The sequence below is a fragment of the Prunus avium genome, chromosome 8, assembly GCF_965620075.1.
Source record: "Prunus avium chromosome 8, drPruAviu1.hap1.1, whole genome shotgun sequence".
NCBI classification, from domain to species: Eukaryota; Viridiplantae; Streptophyta; class Magnoliopsida; order Rosales; family Rosaceae; genus Prunus; species Prunus avium.
Window position 1 is genome coordinate 607,718 of NC_142291.1, and position 25,987 is coordinate 633,704.

Here is a 25,987-nt window from a genome sequence, read left to right on the forward strand (position 1 = left end):
CAGTTTAAATCCCACAAAATAAGCATAAGTTATTGCTTGATTTACAAGGCTATACAAAAGGAAATAAATCTGGCTATTCAATTATGGTTGATACACAATATAAATCCCACAAAATAAGCATTAAACCTTCAACATTTGAGTGACGTGGTCCAGAGGTTTTATCAGGGTTTTAGGAAATGGAAGCTGACGCTGAGTTGAGCAATAAGCTTCCTCATGATGATGATGATCTGAGGTATGAAGGTGGTCACAAAGGAGCTTCGATGCATTGCGGTGTATGTTTTGGATCGAGACACTGAAGCTGTGGAAAATAGTAGGTCCGACAGTGATCACTATGTTGTGTATGTATGGGACTAGCTCGGCTGTGGTTCTCTTTGTTGGTCATATAGGAGCTGTAGAGCTCTCAGCCGCCTCCATTTCTCTCGCCGTCATTTCCACAGTCTCTGATGGAGTCCTGCTTGGCATGGGGAGTGCTCTTGAGACCCTGTGTGGGCAGGCATTTGGAGCTGGGAAAATTCATATGCTTGGGATTTACATGCAGCGCTCATGGATAATCCTATTTGTAACCACCCTCTTCCTCTTGCCAATTTACATCTTTGCCACACCTGTTTTAAAGTTGCTAGGCCAAGAAGATGGCATAGCCAAACTAGCTGGAGAATTTACAATCCAAACCATTCCCTCATTGTTCTCACTTGCCACTAATTTTCCAGCTCAGAAGTTCCTTCAAGCTCAGAGAAAGGTTAAGGTTCTGGCATGGATTGCAGTTTCGGGTTTGCTCATTCAAATTGGACTGCTCTGTCTCTTCATTTTGGTGTTTAGTTGGGGCACATTGGGTGCAGCTGTTGCATTTAACATTGCAAGATGGCAGATTGCAATGGCTGAGCTTGTGTATATAATGGGTTGGTGCAAGGACGGCTGGACCGGGTTTTCATGGTTGGCTTTCAAGGAGATGTGGGCTTTTGTAAGACTTTCCCTTGCCTCTGCTCTCATGCTCTGCCTTGAGATTTGGTACGTGATGAGCATACTCATTCTCACAGGCCATCTTGATAATGCAGTTCTGTTGGTTCCCTTTCTATTTGCGTGAACATTAACGGGTGGGAACAAATGTTGTTCATTGGAATATATGCGGCAATAAGCGTGCGCGTCTCCAATGAGCTTGGATCAGGACGGCCAAGAGCAGCCAAATACCGTGTCTATGTGACAATGTTTCAGTCTCTCCTAATTGGGATTTATTTTCATGATTGTTATCTTGATAACCAAAGACAATTTCTCCCTAATTTTTACCAGTGACAAGCATCTGCAACAAGCCGTCACTAAGCTACCCTATCTTCTTGGTATGACCATGTTGCTCAACAGCGTCCAGCCAGTAATATCAGGGGTTGCAATTGGAGGTGGATGGCAGGCAATGGTAGCTTATATAAACTTGGGTTGCTAACTTGCTACTACGTTTTTGGACATCCTCTTGGATATCTTCTTGGTTATACTGCTTAACTGGGTGTTACGGGACTTTGGGGTGGCATGATATGTGGAACTGCTCTCCAAACCTTGCTTCTGTTGTTTGTGCTCTACAAAACCAACTGGAACAATGAGGTGGAGCAAGCAACAAAACGTGTGAGGAAGTGGGGTGGTCAAGACATCACAGCTGAGAATGGAGCTCAAAGTACATAAAATATTATTGCACCCAGTGATTTGATGTGCTCTTCAGCAGACTTGAAGTTCTGAGCCTGCAAGTGTTGAATTGGTTTCTATTCCTTTGCCTGTTTTCAACTGTTCGGTGTTTTCTTTCGGTTTGACATTTGCAATGAGATGATTGAATTTCTTGATTAGTGACAATGGCATGGAGGGATGCTTGGTAAGCACGTAAATTTAACAAGCTATAGAATGCTAATTCATATTCATCCAAGCAATAGCAACTGCAAGCTTAAGGCCCAATTAAGAATCTGCATAGATTCTGTTTTTTTTTTTAATCTACAAATTTTAGTCTGCAGTAACACATGACGCTTGATGCCTGTGAATTTTTGAATGTCCATTGTAAAGAGAGAAAACCGAGAGATACAGAAACCAGTCCTATGGATCAGTTGATCTTGGGACTCAGGTAAAACTTTGGATCCCTGAAAAACCTTGAAACTACTTCTGCCTTGTCAGCAGAGAGGTCTGTGTTTTCCAGAATTTGCTCCTTTGATGCCTTGGAAATTGCTTCGATCGAACCAATCGCTTGGTTAAGCTGAACAAAATTGCCACAATATAAGAAACACACAATGTAGCATGACAACCTAATAATGACACTGTACAACTCAAATGCTGGAAGCTTTACTTCAATTAGTCTTTATGTTTTCCTTTTCCCTCAATGATCTATTCTTTAGTTAATGATTGTTACAGAGTATAGAAATGCATTCAAAAATTTCATGTTGACATTAAGAAGCCAGTGGAAATTAGCAAGAATCAGAATTCAGGGATTTAAACTGGACTTTCTAACCCAAAGCTACAGAAATAAAATTATTTGGAACAACATTATTTCAGACGTGTTCAGAAAAACAATACAATTATACTTCTTGCACAACTCCAACAATCACAAACAATTAGCAAACTTTGGGATGCTAATTAAAAGTAGATCTACCATTTTTAACATTTCGTTTTTCCCAAATCAACAACACATACCAAAAAAAGAAAAAAGGAGTCTATTAACTTCTTCCTACTTCCGAGAAGTATAATTTCTTAGTATGTAGCAAGGATTTTTTAACGAATGGATCAATGGATTTTATTAACAGCGGAGAAAGCAACAAGATGAGTTAAGTACCGCATTCGCATCATGACTGTCAATACCAGGAATGGATGTGACCACTCTTTGAAACACATTCACTGCTTGCACAGTTTGCTTCCTCTTTTCAAACAACCACCAAGAGAAGAAGTAAAAAGAAATGTGCATGTTAGAACAATATGGTTAACATTCGTATTGACATTAAACAATGAAGCAGCTTATTGTATCAACCTCAGCCTTCAATTTTGCGGTAGCATCCTCTCGCTTGCATACTGTAATTAGCGGTTACTTAGGCAAATTATTACTTGGGAATTTTTTTTATTTATATCAAAGTTAGTTTCAGAGAACAATACTTACCCCCACGAGAGTGAGCTATCTTCACCATCTTTTCAAACCCCATTTCCAAGTCCTTAACCAGAACGAATGTGGGTTTACCAAGCTCCATTCCAAATCTTCACAGATTCAAACAGATGCAATTACTTTTTAATCAATCAGTCACAGTACAGACAATCCAAATTAGTAAATATTAAAGGAATCGCATTTATGATTTGTATAGGTGAATCACATCTCTAAATATAGGACACAAGTTTCTTATAACTCACTTGAAGTAAGAACGAACAAACAAATCATTTTTCTCCTTGGTTGGGAGGGTGATGACAACGTATAGATTTGCAAATTGCAGCTTCAGCTTTTGAACTCTGTACAACTAAACAAATCGCATCAAACCTAAAAAGACAGAGACGGACACACACACAAGAGGCATCAGGAAATGACAACAACTTGGTCACCTGCCGAAGATTTGTGAGATGCAAGTGGGATCCAAGCTTGTCACAAAGATGAATGCCACAGATGAACCTCCACAGTTGAAAATGAAGTCCTGCAATACAAATGGAACCATCACAGAGTTGAAAGTGAGTGAAAAGTGATGCACCAATCTTGTTTTCTTTTTCTTTTTCTTTTCGACTTGAGAATGTGAGATGAATGCAATGGAGGAAATTACAGGAGCAATTGGGACAAAGTTAAGACGGAAAGCGTTTGCAGTGAGGAAGGTGGAAATGAAGTTGATGAAAGATGGGTGTTGTTCATCTCTCCATGTGTTGCTCATCATACAAACCCCACCACCACCACCTGCAATTACAAACATAATTTAATTAATCCTACCATTTCAAGGACAAATTATTTATAATCTAATGATAGAGTTATGAGTAAAGAGCAGAAAACAAGTACGTAGAAATTGTAGATGTTAAATACCATTTTCTGATTTTCTGATGGATCATTTGTAGAAAAGATTAGCAAAAACTGTAAACTAAACGAAGGACGAATTTTAAGAAATTCAAATCAAAATTTCAGTTCCTTCTTCTACTTCTTATTTAGATTAAAAAAAAAAAAAGGCTTGGACTAGGAGATCACTGAGAAAGTGAGATTTAGGTGGAAATTTCAATTCCAATTTTTAAATTTTTGAAGAACCAAACAGAGCATAAGTGAAAACGAACGGAGAAAAAACGAGAGTATTCTGATACATCAAACAGAGAACTTCCTTTACAAAATTTCAATTCCTTCGCCTTTTCTTCTTCTTCTTCATATATTTTTCCTTACGGATCAAACAAAATTTAATGCTCCGTTTGGAGAAATGTCTTGGGTTAAGAGAATATTATTGCAGAGGAAGTGAGATTTATGGTGGACATTCCAGTTTCTGCATCCAAATTTTCCAAGTAACCAAACAGAGGATAGGTGAAATCTATCGGAGCAAAAATGAGATTACTACAAACAGAAAAGAAAATCTAAGCAAAATTATGAATCAGCAAGTGGAAATTGAAAGAAAAAAAGGTACCTGAGTTTATGGCCCTCGATGGAATTTGAGACGTTGCTTTCGTATTCGCCATTTCCAAAGCTCTGAGTCTGAGATATTCGGAGAGTTGGGGCGAAGCGGGAAAAGTGAGGTGAGTGTTAGCCGCCTTTAAAATATGAATCCCCGCGGTCTCTTTTATTTACGAAATTACCCAATCGATGGGGCCCAATTTCCAACGCAATTTTGAAACAAGGCCCACTTCATTTTTGGCCCAAAGCTTTCCTACTTCACAAATCCGATCTCTGCTTTCAGAGAAAGAAGGAAAATGGAGTCTTCAACTTCCTCAATCTCCATGACAGCCTCCTCAAACCCACCTTCCAAACGCCTTTTGTTTGATCGCCGTTATGGTTGGGTGTAAGTATCTCTCTCTCTCTCTCTCTCTCTCTCTCTCTCTCTCTCTCTCTTATATATAGACGTAATTAAGCTTAAAATAATTGATATTCATGTTTCAGAATTGATGAATGGAAAGACCCATCGGAGGAAGCTCTGGCGGGTGGCCGAGGAATGTAAGTTCTTTTTCTTACTTTACCTTAGAGAACCCACTGATTGGTTACTGAGAAAAAAAGGGTAGAAAAGAAATGTGGAAATGGGATATTATTGGACTTTTTAAGTATACTACTTAATTTTAAGCCTAATTGTTGTCCTAATGGCTTTGATTAAGGTTTTGCGTCCTGCCTCTTGCAAAATCTTTGATAAAGATGGCTTCGCAGTCGGTATGATGAATTTTCAGCTCATTCTTACATTTACATTTGAGATTCTTGTTATTCTATATTTCACTAAAAAACTGAATTCACTATTAGTTCTTTGATATGTGTTTTGCACTTTCTTTATGTACGTTAACATTTTGACAACTTATTTGGCATCAGACATATTAATTTTATTAGGGTGTGCTAATTGGACTTTGGGGATTATCAATAATTTAACCATCTGAGAGGCACAGATAAACAGAATTTGGTCTCTCTGGACTTCATAAGTTTAGACTACTGCCGAAAGAAAGATGCTTTAAACTTATCAAAAATTACCCAAAAAAGGGATCAAAATGCTTTAAGTCCAGTCAGTCAGCTTTTGTTTTCACTACATGTTGGTGAAGCCCTTGAGCTAGACTTGCCCCTGGTTGTTGTTGTTGTGATTTGTACCACTGGAACTTAGCTTGCCACTTTCCCACATGCCATGAAGAAGTTATAGTGTTGTACTGTGCTGATGGTTTCATTGCATAAAAATATGTAAGCTATGTTTGTTTGCGACCACCACGTTGATAATTTTAGAACAATTCATCCATCAGCGTACATTGAAACGTTTTAAACCCCTCACTGTAAGAAATGTTTTACAATGATTGAAAGAAATACTCACTTTGTAGCTAGAAATCAAGGGCAACCCAGAGTCTCTTCCCTCTGCCAGCATATCTGCTGTGGACTTAGCTGATACAGGAAATCTGTGAGCCAAGGAGGGCAAAAGAGCCGTTAATTTAATGTCTTCCATCATCATGCATTAGCCGATTCACCCTATAATTTATGTTGGGGAAATCAATATGGCTTTGTGAGATAGAATGCAAAGGAGAATTAGTTTGGTTGTAGGCTTAGCTGTGATAGATAGACATGAATTATAGCAAATATGTGATATTCAAATATTATTTTTTGACCCTCATTACACCTACCCCTCCTGGATTTATCAGACACTGGTTATCAACACATAAATTCTAAACCAGATGTGATCTAAATTTTAAACTAAGTAACAAACTATACTTGCATATACCTCCTTTCCCATGTTTTATGCACATACAGTTATCCAGTTGGAGTAGGAAACAATAGGATGTAGATACACAACATGTTAACTATATGTATGTATGTATGTGCTATATGTATATGTCCCAAACTTTTTCATCTTCATAGTAAAAATTCTATTTAGTTGGATACTTGAAAGACTAACTGTTTCAGTAAAGTATTATACAAATTCAACTGTCATGTGTTGTATGAACTATCTCTGGCTGTGCTGCGTTGGCAATAAAATCGTAGAGAGTTTTGAATATTTGAATATAATGTGTAACAAACATGGCAAACATACCACTTCATTTATACTTATGTTTTTCCCTTGTTTCCCTACAGATTAATCTTGCAGCGAACTCAGCAGTGAAAGTTCTTGAAAGGCCGGACCTGCTTTCTCCTCAGCTATTGCAAGCTGGTCTAAATGACCAGCTTTACAAAATTAAGTCTTCTTTGCCAAAGCCGGAATTCAACTATTTCTTACTCAAAGGAAATCTCTCATCAAAAGCTGCTAGTTCCTCTTCACGTAAACAAACAGAAAGCAGTAAATCGTAGATGATTTTAAATGATTCGATTTCTTAAAGTTCTCAGAGGAATAACCATCCGGTATTATTTTAGGTCAAAATTAGGTATGGTTTTTGGGCTTGTAACAATCAGCATTGTATGATATCTTGCAGTAATTGTATAATAAAACATTTTGCTTTATAATCCTAAAATTTTTCACATACTTTATGAAGCATTTAGAGTTTAGTATAATCCTGAAAGCTTCAAACTTTATAAAGAAAATCTTGGTTTGTGAAGCCAAGAATTGCTCCAGTTATGTCATTTCGATCATACTAATTAAACGCCTAAAATCAGTAAAGATGGTTTATTTATAGTCTGCTCCAATATCTCAAACTTACTAAGCTGGCACCTTCCATCTACGACATGCGTCCAATAAGAAATTGGAATTGAAGTTATTAAAGATAAGACGGGTATGGTAGCAGTGTCTGGCTTTTCTTAACGGATTGACACGACACGAATGACAAGTCTACCTTGTTGGGTATTTTTCTTCATCAATTATTAGTTTTAATTTAATTAAAAGTTAACACTGTCAACTTAGAGTACATTTAATGAATTCATATTACAGTAATTTTAATTGAGATCTGTCGATCCACTAGTCCACAACGTTATTGGGTATTAGAAATTAAACTTGTATCGTGCAAAGATCTGAAAGCCTTCAACTTTTTTCAGAAATTCTCAGTTTATGTGATTGTGTGGCTGAAGGGAATTAGCGATGAAGAAAGTAAAAGAAGCAGAAGAACTGATGAATGAAGAGGTAGTGGAGCAACAAATAAAAAATGTTTTTCCTTCAATTATTAGGATGGGGGCGGGAGAATGAGATGGCCAGGGTTTGATTTTTTTTTTTTTTGGGTTACTTTCTAATTTTTTTGTTATTTTATTTTTGTATATATTTTGATTTTAATTTTTTAAATTAATTTAAACAATGAAGAATTTTTAATTAAGTTTTAATTCCATATGGTATCCACCTCATCCACTCAATTAGTTTAATGATTCATGACAAAAACACCCTTGCCACATCATCAGATTTAACAAAGTTTTGAATAGAGTTAACGGCAGGGGGCAAAGTGGGTCACTAAACCTCGATCAAGGGATGAAAGTGGGCCATTTTAACTTTGAGGGGAGTAAAGTGAGATTTGACCAAAGTTTCAGGGGCACTACAGTAAATAAGCCTTATATATATATACTAAAAGCTGCTAAACGGTTACTACGCTTAGGAACAGTACCAATGTTCCTAAGTTATTCATATGGGAGGAAATAGCAGTTGAATTAGGCTTGCCATAGCTGCAGCTAGATCTCTTGCTAAAATTCGAGAGCTGACACAGAACCAAAAGAATTACAAGAAGGAACAAGAAAGAAAAGACCCTAAAGGCTTTAAGCCCAAACCCATATGAGGCTGCAGCATCTGCCCACCTTGGTGCATAGGAATTGGAGTTTGATGATTCAGTGCCCACCTTGGTGCATAGGAATTGGAGTTTGATGGTTCAGTGCGACATTTGAAATCACTTGGATGCCTTTTAGACGAAGCATGCATATTTGTTGGTGACTTCCTCAACCCCTAATACCCATAAAGATGATTTATTTCTAGTTTGCTCCAATATCTCAAATTTATTAAGGTTTGTTCTCCATTTATAATAAATCATCATTCAACAAATGTGTGCCTATGAACTTGATATTCTACAAATATATGAAGTTCATCATCATGCAAATGTGATTAGAGAAAAAGCAATAGATGTTGCATGATATATCGGTAAAATTTACTTTTTGGAATTCGACTTTTACTATAACAATTCAACTTAATTAGTTATTTGCTTTTGTGAGTGTGAGGTATGGTGATGGCTTCGTGAGGGGTGAGGAGAACCATGTAAGGAGGGCAAAAGGGCCTTTAATTTTAAGTGTCTCCCATCATCATGCATTAGAATGCAAAAGAGTTCAATTTGGTTGGAGGCTCAGCTGTGATAGACCTGAATTACAGCAAATATATGATATTCAGAATTTATTTGTTAACCCTACCCCTCCTGGATTTATTTATTTGACAGTGGTCATCAACACATAAATTTTAAACCAGCTGAGATCTAAATTTAAAATGAGTAAAGTCACTATACTTGCATATGCCTCCTTTCCCATATTTTATACAATTATACAGATGGAATAGGAAAAGGTAGGATATAGATACATGATGTAGAATAGATGGCAAAAGCAACCGAAGAGAAGTTGGAGAGATGCACGCGTAAGGATAAATCATGCAAATAATAGATTTGGACTCCGAGCTCAAAATCGAGCTCATGACCCCTTTATTTGAGATCGTTTAGTAAGTATGAAATCCAGTTTTAACAATTTTTGGAAACTTTGTTTTTTTTTTTCTTTCCAATTTTAATTCCTTGTTTATTCCTAGGGTTTTTAGGAGTATTTAAATAGATTTTATCCGTGGCTAGAGTTATGTTTTGTTATTCCAATTTATCAAATAAACATTAAGGTTTCCTCAAAAATTACATATTCTAGATTAAAGTTTTAGCCAATCTATTGTCATGCCGCGTCAATACACAACATGTTAACTGTATGTATGCATGCGTTGTATGTATATGTACCCAACTTTTTCATATTCGTAGTAAAAATTCTATTTAGTTGCATACCTTGAAGACTAACTCTTTCAGTAAAGTATTTTACAAATTCACCTGTCTTAAGTTGTATGAATTATCATTGGTTGGGCTGCATTTTCCATAAAATTGTAGAGAATGTGAATGTTTGATTATAATGTGTAACAAACATGGCAAACATACCATTTCATTCTCCTTACGTCTTCCCAGCAGTGAAAGTTCTTGAAAGGCCAAACCTGCTTTTTCCTCAGCTATTGCAAGCAGCCGGAATTCAACTATTTCTTACTCAAAGGAAATCTCTCATCTATCATAGATGATTTCAAATGATTCGATTTCTTAAATCTCTTTTTGGAGTACCCACCCATCCATATTATTTTAGGTCAAAATTAGGTATGTGATATATTATTTTGGGTTAAATTAGAAGGGATCCAACTCTTCATCTATAATAATCCTAGCTTATTTTCCCACCCTCCATTACCATCTTACATGGGTAGTTAGTTAGTTTTGAACATTATTTTCAAGTGTCAATAGTAACTAAAAAAGAAAAACAGTTGCTTTTCGGAATGATTAGTAGCTGCTGGTGTGTGCCAACCAGGCATATTTGACACAAACGAAAATGCAACCAGAGGTAAACAAAAGAATACATGTCACTTCCTCTACCACTCTTTTACCACCTAATCAAATCTGAACCACACAATTATCTTCCTCCTCTTAAAAATGTCCAATTGCCAATTTGGACCTGATTAAAATTACAAAGACTGGAGATTTCCAGTCCCTTCCAAAATTTAAAAACCACTCACTCACCATTCTTCGTAGACTTCTCTTTTTCCATTTCCCTCATATTCACTTCCGTTATCTTCTTTTCATCCATACATGGCAGTGGTGTGCCTCCCGCTCTTATCCTACCCACAACCCACTACTTAAAATGCGCACCCTCCTCACTCTGAGGCCACCACCACCGCCATCTGTGCTCCTTCCATGCCTCTCTTCCTTATCCCCACCTCCTTCTTTCCTCTTCAGCTTCAGACCCAACAAGCGTTTTCACTTCCTCAGCCCATGTTCTTCTCTCAAACAGTCCAAGAAGAAGTCTCTCCAGAAGACCACCAGGCCTCCCAATGCTCCTCCTCCTCAGAGCCAGCGCTGGTTCTTCAATAACCCAAAGGGTGACGAAGGTGGTGAAATTGAAAAGACTGATGAGACTGACGGTGCCTTAGGCGGTGACACTGCGCTTAAAGGTACTATTTTGGCCGGTGTTTTCTTGGTTGGTATTGTTGGTGGGTTTGCTTGTGTTGGGTATTTGTACAAGGACCAGATCAACGCCTTCTTGAATCAGTTTTCCACTTTCATTGAAGGTAAATTTGCGAAATTTTTGTACCCTTTTCAGTTTTTTTTATCTCAATTCTGCTTGGAATTTGTTAATTGGTGTTTAAGATTTATTTATTTTTCTTATAATAAATGGGTGTTAGGATCGGGGTCTGGTAGGTAAGATTGCAATTTATGCAAATTCGATATCAGCTTTTTCAGGTCTTCGTGGGATTTACTTTTGATTGTATGTATAGTCATGTGGAACTTTTGCTTATCTCATTGTATTTTAGGAAAATTTGACAACTTCGAGGCAGACTGCATGTTTTGACTCAGAACCTCAACTCTTTTTTTGGTACTGAACTCTAGCCTTTTGAAGGATTTTGGATGGTGGGGTAATGCTGATTTAGAAAACTTATCTGTAAAAAAGAATCTGGGGGTGTGAACTATGAAAGCAATAGAAGAGCTCTTAGCCTATTGTTCACGTTTTCCCCAACTCATGACACGGTTTGGCATCAGAATCTATCCAGGGACCTAACAGACAGTATAATCGTTACATTGCTAGATAGCATTCCCATGTCCTTTATGATTTCATGCCCAATATATGAAATTATATTCAACCAAAAACACCAAAAGCTGTACCAACCTACAAAAAACACAGATACAAATGAAATAAAAAATTGCACAGGAAGTTGCCGCTTAAGCGTTAAAACATGCTCTGTTGTATTTTTCTTTGAAATTGAATCTTCATGTGAGTAGTTGATTCTGAGTATCCTCAGACTTGAAAATTTTGGTGAATCATCTAGTGCTTCTCCATAGCCAGATATAGTATATATAAGCTGATCAAGCTATCAAACTACAGTAGAGATTTTTCTCCCCTTCAAGTTAGCGGTAGCCTGCCAAATTCATTAGCCCAATCCCCAGCTCTTCTATTAAGAAAACTATATTGCAGAAGTTGATGCCATATTGTGTTTGAGTAGCTGCAGTTGCAAAAGAAAAAGGGTACTCTGTCGAAGTACCTTTTTCCAATTTCAAATCACATAACTGTGTAGGTTGCAAGTTTATCCATATATATCTAAAATGCTTTGTTTTCCTAGGTTCTCTCCTCTTGTTAAGAACGCATGCCTTTGCTTAATTTTATGGAGCTCTAGCAATAGAATTTTCCCTTTAATGCTGTATTTTGAACATATGACCTACCCCTTGGGGCCCTACCACAATCAACCCTTACTCTGTGGTCAGAAAATAGGAACACATCTTCTTCCTATGTTACCCCTGGAAATGCCAGTTCTTGTACCTTGCTTGAATTATCTTTTGATAAAATCAGAAGACATCATTAATATAGGGTTTCCGTTTCTGGTTTTTTATTTTTTTTATCTTAATAATGCTATAATTGACTTAATCTCATAGAGCTTTTGGTGAACAGGTTATGGTCCAGCTGGATATGCTTTGTTTGTAGCAGTTTATGCAGGACTGGAAGTATGCATTTGATACCCATTCTTTGAATATGTTGCTATCTCTATATGGATTTCCTGCCTAATCTTCTTTTCCCACTTGGATGCTCACCCTTATGCTAGTTATTTAATTCACCTATACAAGTTAAACATAACTACACATTTCTTATCATGAACAAATAATTGTGTTGCCCCTTTGGGTCTTTTACATTCATTTTACAAATTATATTTCATTGGCTAAATAATCTGGTTGTTCATGGGCTGTATGCTCTGAACTTGATTTCCTCACATCTCTTTTATAACAGCATTCAACAGTTGTTGAAATTCTAGCATCTGTTTTTTATTTAAAATGATACAGAGAGCCAAAACAGTCTTTTGTCAACTACTGACTGAGTGAAATTTATGTTTTCCTAGATCCTTGCGATTCCAGCTGTTCCATTGACCATGTCAGCTGGTCTTCTTTTTGGCACAGTTATTGGCTCTATTCTAGTCTCCATAAGCGGAACAGTGAGTAATTTTCTTTCCTGAGTGTACAAAGGAAAAATTGTAAATATGTACTTAGTTTGTTTTTTCCTGACATTATTTACCCATTTCAGGTGGCTGCTAGTGTTGCTTTTCTCATTGCTAGATATTTTGCTCGTGAGCGCATTCTTAAAATGGTTGAGGGAAACAAAAAATTTCTTGCAATTGATAAGGCTATTGGAGAAAACGGGTTTAGAGTTGTCACTCTCCTTCGCTTGAGCCCTTTGCTTCCTTTTTCTTTGGGGAACTATTTATACGGATTGACATCTGTAAAGTTTGTTCCATACGTGTTGGGAAGGTTTGCTGCCCTGCTTCTTGTTCTCTTAGTTAAAGTTCTTACTTCACAAATTGGTTGTTCTTATTGGCTGCTCTTGAGAGTTAGGGGATTGAGCCGGATTTAGGACCTGTTTGAGCTCAGGTCAATTTGTTAGGCTCTTGGCATGATAAATGAGACAAGTATTTTAGCCCAAGCTTAACCCCGTCGTTAAGTATGTGATTAGGGCCAATATATCAGCTAGTTCAAGGTCTTCATTTTTTCCATCTACTTTTTATCCTTTTTAGATTGAAGAGTCCCAACATATGACAATACATATTGTCAGTTTGAAGTAATAGAACTGAAAGTTAAAGGGAAATGAATTATTTTCTTGCTGTTTTCAGTTGCAGTTTCCACTGATTCTCATGATGTAAATACTTTTGCTCCATTTCAATTATGTAAAGATTATTAAGTGTACCGTTAGGTGTCTCATATAGAAGATGTAGGGCTAAAATATCAAATAAAAGTTGATAAGTTGAGCATGATTGCACTGGCGCATGGGAAAAAGAATTATAACAAAAGGGCGGAGAGTATGATGGTCATGACTCATGTCTGGTAGTTTACCTTCAGAAGTAGTTGATTTTTATATCATGAACTAATTTAAACATGTGTACGTAATATTGTAACATCCTTCACTCTGGTTCTAAGTCAATCTATACTTGACTTGCAGTTGGCTGGGGATGCTTCCTGGAACATGGGCTTATGTGAGCGCTGGTGCATTTGGGCGAGCCATAATTGTGAGTTTCTCTCTGTTTTTCCTGTTCTGTTGTGGTGGTTCTATGTATTTATTATATATGACTTATATTATTATGTTTTTTTTTCCTTTAATACTACTTTCTCTCTCTCCGTCAGTAGGGGATGCGGGTGTGTGAATGAGTATGAAGCAAATGATTTATACTTACCATACTGCAAAAACAGGATAAATTCAATTTGATATTGACAATGATCAGATCAAAACAAAACAGTAGAAAAGAGAAATCATTGCTAATTAATGTCAACTATCATCTCTTTTGATGATATATTGCTATGCTTATTCTTCCATGATAAGAGTCCATTCAAAAAACAGTTTCTTTAAAGCAACAATAGTACGAAATGACAACTATAGAACAAGTTATTGACTTATTACACATCATTATGTTATAAGAAAGCGAATCCAGTGGGATATTTTCTTAACGTCTTTGTACCTTGTGAGATATGTTTCCTGTCTATAAGGTCTCTGACTTGGGGGCTTTGTTTGTCAGCTTAACATGTTGCAATGAGTTAATATAAAGTAGCACAGTGAGGAATATATAATGTATGTGACTTGGACCACCAATAATAACCATCAGTGAAGGTGACCAGTGTAATACAAATGTAGACAAATCTAGTCCTACACATGCGGAGACAGATTTTATGTTAGGACGTGGCTGGTTAATTTTTACTGGGCGACTCCATTTAAATCAAACTCTCATTCTGTATGTAGTACTTCTGTGTAAAGAGTGATAGAGTGAAAATCTTTAACACCTTAGGAGGTTCTTACTTTATATGATAAAGTAAATGGTTCCCAGATCTATGTCAGGTATCAACCTCTATATTATGTGGTTGATATGGTTATAAGTCTGGGAAAATGAAAGTTGTCAAATAACATCCAGATGCATTGGTGCTTTTCATGCTGGCATCTGCAACACTGGGCTCTACACTTATGTATTACTATTAACGCATTGGCTTTTCATACAATTACCATTGGGCATCGTATCATGTTAGTTACACTTGTTTGCAATCTTTGTGACGCCGGAATTTATAAATTGAATATTCAGAGAATTTTAGCAGCTGTCAAATTGGTTTAGAGTAGAGATAATTTATGTATTTTTATCTGTCTTTTGGGGGTTAATTTGACAGCTTTGGGTGAAGTCAGGATTAATTCTTAGGGGTCTTGTAAGAAAAGACACTTTACAAGCCAAAGCAGCTAATAATCTTGAAGCCGATAGGAATTTCTTACAGTTATTAACTTCATTGTGTTAAGTCCTCAGATTAGTTGTAGACTGGTGCTTCTCTTTTATCATAAATTTATGACTCACCGAGGAAAAAAATTTGGTCTGGCGAGATGCTTGCTCGATTTATTTGTGAGACACATTGGATTATACGTTTGGGAATTTGTGTTTCCTTATACTAATATTCTTCAATTAAGGAAATTAATCGGTTTCCATCTGGTTACAGGAGTTTCATTTCGATTCATTTGTTAATATTTTCCTGGGTGATGTTTCAGCAAGAAGAATCTGAGCTTGGTTTGCCTGGAGGAAATGGTCAGCTACTGACACTAGGGCTTGGACTGTTAGCCACAGCATTGGCTGCTGCTTATGTTACACGATTAGCAAAGGTACTCCCCAAATTGACAAGCATTTTCAATTGTACCATTTTTTTTTTTGGTCTGTTAAGAAACATGGCATTGCCAAAAGCTTCTCATTGTTTGGTTTGAGAAGGCAAATATTTTTACCCATATTGAATTGATTTTCTTGGTGCTTCTGGTGCAGGATGCTGTAAAAGATATCGATTAGCCTAATCGGATTAGGTGACGAGTCTCAGTCTGGCCATGAATTCTACACAAGATATTTCAAACATTAAAAAAGAACCCAAAAAAAAAAAAAAAAGAGAAAAAAAAAAAAAAACCTTCACTGCCCTGTAATTATTTAACTTTTGGCAAATTGAATAGGAAATGTTTTGATTTTTATTCTTATTATTAATCTTAAATTGTATAATTAATCCGTGATAATAATATGCCACGGTCATTTCCAGCGTCGATTAGCTTTTGTTGGTATCACCATCTACACGTGTCTTATGATGAGCATTGACAAGTGCCTCCTCCGTTGTCCAAATTACACTTTAAATAACATGCAATATGTTCCAAATTTATTTTTCTATTTTGGTGCTAAGGCTTTCATTCAGCCAGCTGGTCAAACGAAATAGCTTAAACTCTTCCACGACCTCACCTCTGCATGCAAACCACATCCTTTTTTGTGCCATCTGTCATGGCTTAAAGCCAAAAACAATTGCTATAAAATCAGTCTGCTAATGTTCCTTTGTCACCGGTTAACACCAAACCAAAGGAAGCCATTCTCCAACAAAACTTCAAAAATGGCGACAACTCACGCACGAGTCCCCGGCGAGCCAACTCCGACGGGCATGGCCATCCTCGAGACCGCAACGGCCACAGTCCAAAGCTTCAGCCCCATCAACAGCATCCACCAGCACCTCTGCGCCTTCCACTTATACTCCCACGACATGACCCGTCAACTGGAAGCTCACCACTTCTGCGCCCACCAGAACGAAGAGATGCGCCAGTGCCTCATCTACGACAGCCCTGAGGCCGATGCAAAACTCATCGGCCTCGAGTACATCATCTCAGAGCTCCTCTTCCTCACCCTCCCTGATGACGAGAAGCCGCTCTGGCACTCGCACGAGTACGAGGTGAAGAGCGGCGTTCTCTTCATGCCGGGTCTGCCGGGCCCCATCCAGAGGGAGGACCTGGACAAGGTGTGCAAGACGTACGGGAAGACGATTCATTTTTGGCAAGTGGATAGGGGGGATGAGTTGCCGCTTGGGATTCCGCAGGTTATGTTGGCGTTGACCAGGGACGGTCAACTGCGGCCGGAGCTAGCAATAGATGTTCAGATGAGGTACGGGGTGAGCTTCGATGAGGAGAGAGAGAAGCGAGCGTACATGGCGGGGCCGAAGCTTGCGGTGCATCCTTTGGCTAATGGAGGAGGGAAAGGGTTGAAGACTGAGCTCAGGGAGACCGACTGCATGCCAGTAGATTCTGTTCCCAGGGTCTTTGTTTGAGTCCACTATATATATGTATGTAAAATAAAGCTTCTATATGTTTTTTCAGTGTAATTTTCTGCTCCTGTATATATAATATAGACACTTACAAAACTTTTCCATTTTTCGTAGGTTTTTTAAATAATTTTTTTTCACTTAATCATCTTGAAAGGAAGCTTCAACCCTAATTACAAACACTGGTAGCCGGCCCACCGTGCCCACCGGAAATTTTAATTTATTTTGTTAATCTGTTATTATAATCGTCTCAATTCGTTACAAGTTATTTTTAACTTTGAGGTTTTTTTTTTTGGTACATTTCATTTAATAAAAGTACACTTTTCTGAATTGAGGATTTTGATTTCAAAAAATTATTATAATGGGAGGGTAAAAATTAATTATAGATCCCACGTCCAAATGACCTAGAAAAAAGCAATTAACATTCCTTTGGATGTTAACACCAAACCAAAGGAAACCCTTCTCCATCAAAACTTCAAAAATGGCGACAACTCACGCACTGCATCCGAAGACTGTGAGCAGCTCAAAAAGGCCTTCAAAGGTTCCTTCTTTATTATTTTAGTAAATTGAGCTTAGACCCATAAAATTCATTTTAAATCACCTACAATCATTTTCTTTATTTTTATATTTAAAATATCCAATTTTTTCAAATAATATCCGATGATGAGGATTCAACTAATTAAGTTACCTAATATAACTTAAAATCTGATTTATTGTATTTTTTGGATTCCAAAATTACCCCTATTTATAAGTTAATGTGTTATGGGGTGTAACTAATGACACACGTTGAATTTGGAAAGATCTCCAAATGGTTGTAAATGGTTATAATGGATGTAGGAATTAATTTAGAAACTTATTTGAAATTAAATATTAAATTCAATATTAACGTATTAGTAATCTAGGTGATTAACATTTTGATTTATTTAATAAAAAAATTATGTTGTTTTCCTTTTATGAATTATACGACTAGTAATCTATTTTATTATAGTTTTATGAATAATAGTGTACATTCTATTATAGTTATAGTTTTATGAATAATAGTGTACATTCTAATTATATTGAAAAATAATTTGATAATCTATATATATTTTTTTAAATGAACCTATTTTTTCTCTAAATAAAGCACCTATTACTTGTTTTATGAAAAATAATTTGATCATCTTTTTATTGTTTGTTTTATGAAAACAATTTTTTTTTAAATGAACCTATTTTTTCTCTCCAAATAATGTACCTAGTAAAAAAATTTACCTAATATAATGAACCTATTTTTTCGCTAAATTTTGTATCTATTTTTCTCTCTAAATAATGTACCTATTAGTTGTTTTATGAAAAATAATTTAAAAATCTATTTATTTTTTGTTTTATGATTTTTTTATTTATAAAATGAACCTTTTTTTTTTCTCTAAATAATGTACCTATTTCTTTTTTTTTTCTCTAATAATGTATACTTAGTAAAACAATTTACCTAGTATAATGAACTTATTTTTTTCTTCTAAATAATGTACCTATTTTTAATTTATAAAAAAAAAGTGCATTATACAACGTACCTATTTTCTATAAATTATTGTGTACCTATTTTTAATTTATGAAAAATATACGGAAATTTCAATTACAAAGTAACTGACCAAGTTTTTTTTAATTTTTTTTTGGTAAATAATATACCTATATTTTTGTACATATATATTTTTCATATGTACATTATTGGATATGTAATTTAAATATATATATTTTTTGATTTGCAATTTTAGGGTGCGATATGTTAGAAGGAATGGCAACCAAAAGAAATGGGGTGATTGATATACTATTAATAGGGAGTTTTAATTACAATTATGGCAGTTAATGAAATATTTGGAATAAATTATAAATAAAATATAAGATCTGATGGCAACAATGTAAAAACATAGGAATAATATGACCTCTTATATCCTACTAGTCATTTAAGTTTGAAATTGGGTTTTACACATAAATTTATAGGATGATGAGTATATGTCTAGGAAAGTAGGACCTATATTGGACAAGCTGATCTTTTACTCCCTCGCGTCATTTCCTGTTCTCATCATAAACCACCCCCATATTTTGTAATTGGCTTTATGATTGATGATTGATCAATCCCATTTCACCGATCCATTGTTAGTGTTAGATAAAACGTAAATGATATGATAATGTAAAAAGGATCCTTTTTGTTTTTGTTTTTGATTTCGTTCTGCTAATTCTCTTTTGACTCTCTCTGTCATCAATGATCAGATGCATCAGATTTGTGTTTTGTGTACATGAGGTTTGGTGGGTTGATGAAAGGCCCATATGAATGTGATTGCTTGCTTTTGTAAAACGGTGATCACTCTGCACCAAAGCTCTGTTTGTGTCAGAAGAAAATAATGCATTTGGGATAATTTCTAAAAAGAAAAAAAACAATGATGGGTACGTATAGATTTATAGCAGGTTTGTAAAGGACCTGATTTGACATGAAAAATGGTATTTTGACATGAATAAATAATTATAGAAAACAGCTAAAATAGTTTAGACCTGAGTTTATCTTCTTTCTTTCTTTTATGTGAATTTTCATGTTTGGGGTGTTTGGTTTCATGTAATCTTGAATTTTTATCAATACAATTGCAGGATGGGGAACCAATGAGGACTTAATCATATCCATCTTGGGGCATAGAAATGCCGCTCAAAGAAAGGTAATCCGACAAACTTATGCTGAAGCTTATGGAGAAGATCTTCTCAAGGAGCTGGAAAAAGAACTTACAAGTGATTTTGAGGTCAAATTAAGAATGCACTTTAATTTTTGCATTAGTTTGAGATAATTTGACTGCATGTTTTACATAAATTGTTACCATGATTGATTTTTGCCAAGACAAGGCAGAGATTTAGCTCATTGTTTTCAGCTATCTTTTTTCATGATTGGATAAGAATCCATGATACTAGTTTTCACAAGTTTAATGTTTGGCTGATTAACTTTTGGGAGGAAGCAAGCGCATCGTTGAAAGGGCTGACATATTTGGGTTTCTGAATTTCTCTTAACCAGAGGAGTACACTGCTTTGGACACTTGATCCAGCTGAACGCGATGCATTTTTGGCCAATGAAGCAACAAAGAAGTGGACTAAAAGCAATCAGGTTCTTACTGAAATAGCCTGCAGTAGGTCTTCACTTGAACGACTCTTGGCAAGGCAGGCTTATCACTCTCGCTATAAGAAGTCCCTCAAAGAGGATGTTGCACATCACACAACCGGGGACTTTCGCAAGGTCGCAAGGTACCAGTGGCGGATCCAGGATTCTCGGGTCTAGGGGTCACAGTGTAAAAGTTTCGAAATTTTTTTAGAGAAAAATAACACTAGAAAAACAGAAAAATAGTACTTTCCATCCAAACTTCAATTGTACACGACGAGTTTTCTTTTAAAAACATTGCATTATTCTTCATAAATTATTTATTTTTTAAAATAATTTTAGGCACTTTTGTTAATGTCTTATCTGAAAGAGAATATCATTTTTTATAAAGAATAAAATTATAATGTATAGAGACTAAAATTATCTTTAAAAAAAATTTAAAATGAAACAAGCCCAACCCCACTTTGAAAAAGAAAATTAAAAAAAAAACAAAAAACAATACCTTCAATTTTCTTTTTCACAGTTTCACTCTCTGCAACATCCACCTCAATTCTCTCTTCCGTACCTTCTCAACTTTTATAAAATAAAATAAGTATAAAGAAAAAGAACTAAAATAAAAGTGAAGTAAAAAGAAATTAATGTTGGGTAAGGGTAGAATAGGAAAGAGAATGAACAAAATTGATTAAAAAGTATTAAAAAGCAAAATGGAGTGTAAGTGGAGAAAATAGGAGTGGGGAAATCAGCTCCCAAAAAAGAAATACTACATATAATATAACATGTTTGTTCTTGTTAGCGTGCCCACGTTCCTCTTCCCATTCCCTGCCACTTATGTTGTTTTCAAAGCCCCACACACTAAATGAATCAGTTGCTGTATATTAATAGGCTATTTGCTCAATGTGAAAGCAAGACTTTTCTCATACTATACACTAATGTCGGCAGCCCCAAGTGAAGACCTAAATGTCTTCAATTTCAACCACTCATTTAATGCAACATGACTTCGCCAAACCAAAACCAGAACTTGCTGCCCCACTCTAAGGGTTGACATCGTCACTGGTCTATGAACTTCTGTTTCTATATATATATATATATATATATGGTGTTTGGTAGCTATCCATATATAGTAATATAGTATGGCCCTTCCAATTATCGCCACGTCAAATACTATATTTGTTCCTGTTATATTGGTCTTGGTCATTTAATTTTCACAATTGAATTGTTTATTAATGATTTTGGGGTGGTTTACAATTTCAAATTCTCGTCTGTATTTGCTGCTACACAGAGTATATAAAATTACTAAACAAAACCCTTGTCCTATTTAATTTTGTTTTTCCTCACAAGGATAAACAAACTGTAAAACATCTTAGATAAAGTATACATAGAGCCATAGCATATTGCACACATGCATGAAATAAATTACAAGAAGGAAACATCTATGGAGAATCTTTCTAAATAGAAGACACAAGAAAAGTGAAATGTGCATAAGAAAGAAGCACATTCTGATCAGGTAGCCAAAGGATCAAGAGCAAGCAATTCACCACATGTCATCATATGTACCGGCTTCGAAAAATGCAGCATCTTAGTTGAGAGGAAATGAGAAACTTGTTTCATTGTTGGACGAGATTTCGGGCTAGAATTCAAGCATGAAAATGCTATCTTCACAAGAGAGACCACTTCGCTTGCAAGTTGATGTGTAGGAGGGGAAATGCGTTGGTCCAAAACATCCACAATTGGTATTTGATGGGCTGGTAATGCAGATGATGATGAGGAGGAGGAGGATGAAGAGACTGATGAGAAAGATGAGAAAAGATCTCCAGGATGCTTTCCCATAATTATTTCCAATGTGACCACACCAAAACTATAAACATCGCAGTTCTCATTCACTTCCATTGTATAAGCAAGCTCTGCTCAGAGAAAACCTCAGGGAAGTGGCATTATTAGTTTATAGAAATAACTATTCATTGGAATTTTAACGAAACTGTATCATGCATAAATCGACTTATTAGTTTATAGCTTAAGAGAAGAGAACCTAATGATGAAAATGAAGCATTGGTCTAAAAGCAAAAGCTTAAAAAGTGCTAAATACAGAGAACAGGGAATCACAATATTACCTGGTGCCATATAGCCATGTGTGCCTGCAGCTGCAGTCCAATTAGTTGAGTCTGGATTTAAAAACTTAGCTGTGCCAAAGTCTGAAACACAGACCTCATATTCAGAATCCAACAAAATGTTCTTGCTTGAGATGTCACGATGTACAATCGGTGGCAAGCAATCGTGGTGCATGTAAGACAAGGCATGAGCTAAGCCTTTAACAATATTCACCCTTTTACTCCACCCCAAATCTTTAGCTTCTTCATCTTTGCTCAACATTTCTGCTAAGCTGCCTCTTTCAAGATATTCATACACCAAAAACAAGTGTCGTTTATGTGCACAGAAACCATAGAGCTTCAGAATATTCCGATGTCTTATCTCACTAAGTGCCCTTACTTCATTGAAGAACTCTGTTTGAAATTCTATCCCGCCATCCCATAGCAGATGGAGTTTCTTCACGGCCACTACGTCTCCAGATGACAAATTTACTCTGTAGACGCTTCCATGTCCTCCCTTCCCAATGCAATATGTGGAATCAAAATCTTCTGTTGCCCTTATGATTTCATCATACATTGATTTTCCATCAAAATTTAAAACCGAAAAGGAAATTTCTCCATGCATGTGGTTTTGTTTAGTATCTTGATGCTTCTTCTTTATTTGCACTATTGCAAAGACAATTGTAAAGAGAGCAAATAGAAGTACCAATACTGCTAGAACAGAGAATATGACCTTGTGGTCCTTTTTTGAGCCATGTGCATTGCAGGGTGGTAGCATAGCTCCAACTTTGCCACACAATCCTTTGTTCCCTTTCAATCTTTCTGATGGAGCTTCTCGAAATGCATTGATGTTGGGAAGGGGACCTTTCAAGTGATTGTAGGATATGTCAACGTACGACAAGCCGTGCATCTTTTCGAAACTTGATGGTATGGAACCCAAAAGATTGTTGTGGGAAAGATTGAGCGTCACCAAACTCTCCATATTGCTCATTACTGATGGTATGCTACCTTCAAGAGAGTTATGACTTAAATCCAGTTCGTTTAATTGAACTAACTCCCCCAACTGAAGTGGAATTGCTTGAGATAACTTGTTGTTGCTCAAATTCAGATGGTATAATTTGAGCAAGTCACCTAGAATGCTGGGAATTGAGTCACTGAATTTATTTGTTGACAAGTCAAGATAATCAAGATTAGTCAATGATCCGAATTCAGAAGGTATACGACCCGAAAGTTGATTTCCATTCAACATTAACCTCTCCAAAGAAGTCAGTCTCCCGAATCCCATTGGAATCAACCCAACTAAATGATTCGAAGAGAGATCTAGCTCATGTAATAGGGTTGCATTGCCTATCTCAGGTGGGATGCTCCCAGTAAGGTTGTTTCCCGCAAGTCGTAGGGCTGTCAACTTTGGGCATTTTTGCCAATTGTGTGAGATTTCTCCATACAAGTTGTTATGGCTTACATCTATAAAATCAAGATTCGGATAAATGCCAAAGTCTTCAGATATATTTCCTGTCAATTGGTTCTGGTCAAGACGGACTCTGAATAAGCTTGTGCAGTTTTTCAAGCTTTTGGGGATTGGACCAGTTAAATAGTTTCTGAATACCGAAAAGTTTGTGAGTTTTCCACCTTGGCAAATATTTGGGGGCAAATAACCAGAGAATTGGTTTGTATCCAAGTACAGTTTAGTCAAATTCTTGAGATTTTCTAACTCTTGGGGAATGGAGCCGGAAAGTTGGTTATCCCGTAGATGTAAGATCTCCAAGTTGCTCAAGTTAGCAAATGAGGCTGGAATTGAATCGTGAAGTTGATTACTGTTTAATCCTAACTTCACAAGAGATTTCAAGTTCCCTATCTCCTTGGGAATCAAACCAGAAAGTTGATTTCTAGCCAAGTACAAAGTGTTTAGTTTTATTAAGTTACCAATATTTGGAGGGATGAGACCACTTAAATTGTTGTAGGCCAACTCTAGATCTACAAGAGATTTCAAGTTCCCTATCTCCTTGGGAATCAAACCAGAAAGATGATTGTTATTCAAGTACAAAGTGTTTAGCTTTATTAAGTTACAAATATTTGGAGGAATGAGACCACTTAAATTGTTGTAGGACAACGCTAGATATACTAGAGATTTTAGGTTGCCTATCTCATTTGGAATATTCCCAAAAAATGTATTGTCAGAGAGACTAAGAAACCTAAGATTTCTTAGGAAACCGATTTCTGGTGGGATTTTCCCAGAGAACTGATTCTGGGAGAGATCGAGATGGTGGAGTTTGGAAAGGTAGCTGATTTGAGGTGGGATGACATCAAAGAGTTTGTTCAAGCTGAGGTTAAGATATTCAAGATTAGGGAAGGACAAGAATGAAAACTCATGTAGCGTACCTTGAATACCACAAGTGGAAAGGTTTAGCTTGCTAACACTTCCAGCTGCGTTGCATGAAACACCAGTCCAAGTGCATGGGCTTGTTCCTGGTTTTGGATTGGTGGTGGAAGAATTGGTGGCGTTAATATTATGAGTGGGAGGGTCGTACCAGGTGAGGTTATTGAGGGCTTGATTTAGAAATAAGCTGGCTTTCCATTTGAGAAGAGCCTTTGCTTCAGTATGAGAAGTAGAAGTAGCATAAGGAAAAGCAACCCAATTTGGTGATGAAACATACAACAAGATGACAAGGCAATAAGGCAGGAAGCATAGTTTAGCGGAAGTTAAAGATGCCATGGTTAGGGGGGGGAGGGGGGGCAGGGGCGGACGCACCAAGGGATTGGAATGTCGGCGTTTGGCTGTGGAAGTCTTAGGCGAGCAGTTGTAGACCCCTTGGCCAGTAGCTTGTTAACCTCTTGGGTGCACTGAACGTGCTCGACGAAAGTCCCCAAAGAGAGAGAGAGAGGTGAGTTGATGGGTTACAGCGACGGTAATGGGTGGGTGAGTTTTAATTTTGGACAATCATAGAGAAAAGGAAAGGCAAGTCAGAGCATATAAAAGGGAATTTGTGCTGCAAATTGTTGAGATTGGTAAAATTCCCATGTGGGACCCATGTAGTAAATGGGGTAGCAAGTTCTGGTTTTGGTTTGGCTTTTGGAGGAAGTCATATTGCATTAAATGAGTGGTTGAAATTGAAGACATTTAGGTCTTCACTTGGGGCTGCCGACATTGGTGTAGAGTATGAGAAAAGTCTTGCTTTTCACATTATCCCAACGAATTGAAGTCTTGCTTTTCACATTGAGCAAATGATCTTCTCATGTATCTAGCTTGATAAGTTAGACAGATTCAGAACCGTAGTTTCCTTCATGGATGCTGCCGTTTTCTTTACTTAGTTTTGATTTTGGCAAAGCAGAGGCTTGTCGTGGAGCTTTGCTTGATTGCTGCTTCAAATGAAGGTAAGTGTAAATACACATTCCAGCAATTTCTGTGAAAGCCCCAGGAATACTTGTCTTGCCTGGATTCGAACTAAAGAGGTAGTAGTTCTTCCTAGAAGAATGACGCATGTTTTGAATTGACCAAGAACAACATGTGTAACAGCAGATGCAGCCCTGTCAATTCACAGAAAGATGAAGAAAAAAAAAAAATTCAAGGATATCAGAACCACAAGAACCAACCAAAATCAAATTTTGCATGCCATACTTTTAACAAAGTAATATAAAAGTTGTGACGAACAAACATATAGTAGTCCCCAAGATACATTACAACCATTCAGCCATCATCCAGTCACACAAGAGACACAAGACTGTTTTAAATGGTTATCATTAGAATTGAAACTTCATGTCATTTAACATAATGGTCACATGCCAAGTGTGTTACGGGTCAAGCTTGGTGCGATACCAAAGTAGTGTGAATTGTGCAAGCATGTGCTCAGTCTTGTACATGCAGGTAATCCTAGTT

General features: G+C 36.6%; 6 protein-coding genes and 1 pseudogene across 6 annotated transcripts; 5 read left to right on the forward strand and 2 right to left on the reverse strand.

The window, feature by feature from the left end:
• The first annotated feature begins 110 nt into the window (after positions 1–110).
• Positions 111–1,800, forward strand: LOC110757411 (protein DETOXIFICATION 35 pseudogene; annotated as a pseudogene).
• Positions 1,801–1,886: 86 nt separating this feature from the next.
• LOC110757416 (DNA ligase-like protein) lies at positions 1,887–4,769 on the reverse strand. The gene is made up of 8 exons (XM_021959006.2): positions 4,587–4,769; positions 3,756–3,883; positions 3,544–3,632; positions 3,358–3,453; positions 3,113–3,207; positions 2,987–3,027; positions 2,795–2,878; positions 1,887–2,221 (listed from the first exon to the last, which is right to left on the reverse strand). Exons 1-8 carry the CDS (start codon positions 4,636–4,638, stop codon positions 2,072–2,074), a joined length of 735 nt encoding a protein of 244 aa, XP_021814698.2. The 5' UTR covers positions 4,639–4,769; the 3' UTR covers positions 1,887–2,071.
• A 41-nt stretch (positions 4,770–4,810) lies between these two features.
• On the forward strand, positions 4,811–7,091 carry LOC110757405 (uncharacterized). The gene is made up of 4 exons (XM_088245110.1): positions 4,811–4,958; positions 5,057–5,110; positions 5,266–5,317; positions 6,707–7,091. The coding sequence occupies exons 1-4, from the start codon at positions 4,870–4,872 to the stop codon at positions 6,917–6,919; spliced, it is 408 nt and encodes a 135-aa protein (XP_088101236.1). The 5' UTR covers positions 4,811–4,869; the 3' UTR covers positions 6,920–7,091.
• A 3,178-nt stretch (positions 7,092–10,269) lies between these two features.
• LOC110757401 (SNARE associated Golgi protein family) lies at positions 10,270–15,886 on the forward strand. The gene is made up of 7 exons (XM_021958994.2): positions 10,270–10,874; positions 12,248–12,300; positions 12,690–12,782; positions 12,872–13,095; positions 13,781–13,847; positions 15,356–15,466; positions 15,621–15,886. Exons 1-7 carry the CDS (start codon positions 10,448–10,450, stop codon positions 15,642–15,644), a joined length of 999 nt encoding a protein of 332 aa, XP_021814686.2. The 5' UTR covers positions 10,270–10,447; the 3' UTR covers positions 15,645–15,886.
• Positions 15,887–16,026: 140 nt separating this feature from the next.
• LOC110757420 (oil body-associated protein 1A-like) lies at positions 16,027–17,019 on the forward strand. Its single transcript, XM_088245675.1, has one exon. It carries the CDS (start codon positions 16,159–16,161, stop codon positions 16,924–16,926), a length of 768 nt encoding a protein of 255 aa, XP_088101801.1. The 5' UTR covers positions 16,027–16,158; the 3' UTR covers positions 16,927–17,019.
• Positions 16,940–20,288, forward strand: LOC110757398 (annexin Gh1-like). Its single transcript, XM_021958992.2, has 4 exons — positions 16,940–16,945; positions 17,374–17,461; positions 19,537–19,682; positions 19,949–20,288. Exons 1-4 carry the CDS (start codon positions 16,940–16,942, stop codon positions 20,207–20,209), a joined length of 501 nt encoding a protein of 166 aa, XP_021814684.2. The 3' UTR covers positions 20,210–20,288.
• Positions 20,289–21,343: 1,055 nt separating this feature from the next.
• LOC110745999 (uncharacterized) lies at positions 21,344–25,286 on the reverse strand. The gene is made up of 2 exons (XM_021946194.2): positions 22,138–25,286; positions 21,344–21,930 (listed from the first exon to the last, which is right to left on the reverse strand). Exons 1-2 carry the CDS (start codon positions 24,824–24,826, stop codon positions 21,530–21,532), a joined length of 3,090 nt encoding a protein of 1,029 aa, XP_021801886.2. The 5' UTR covers positions 24,827–25,286; the 3' UTR covers positions 21,344–21,529.
• Positions 25,287–25,987: the final 701 nt, after the last annotated feature.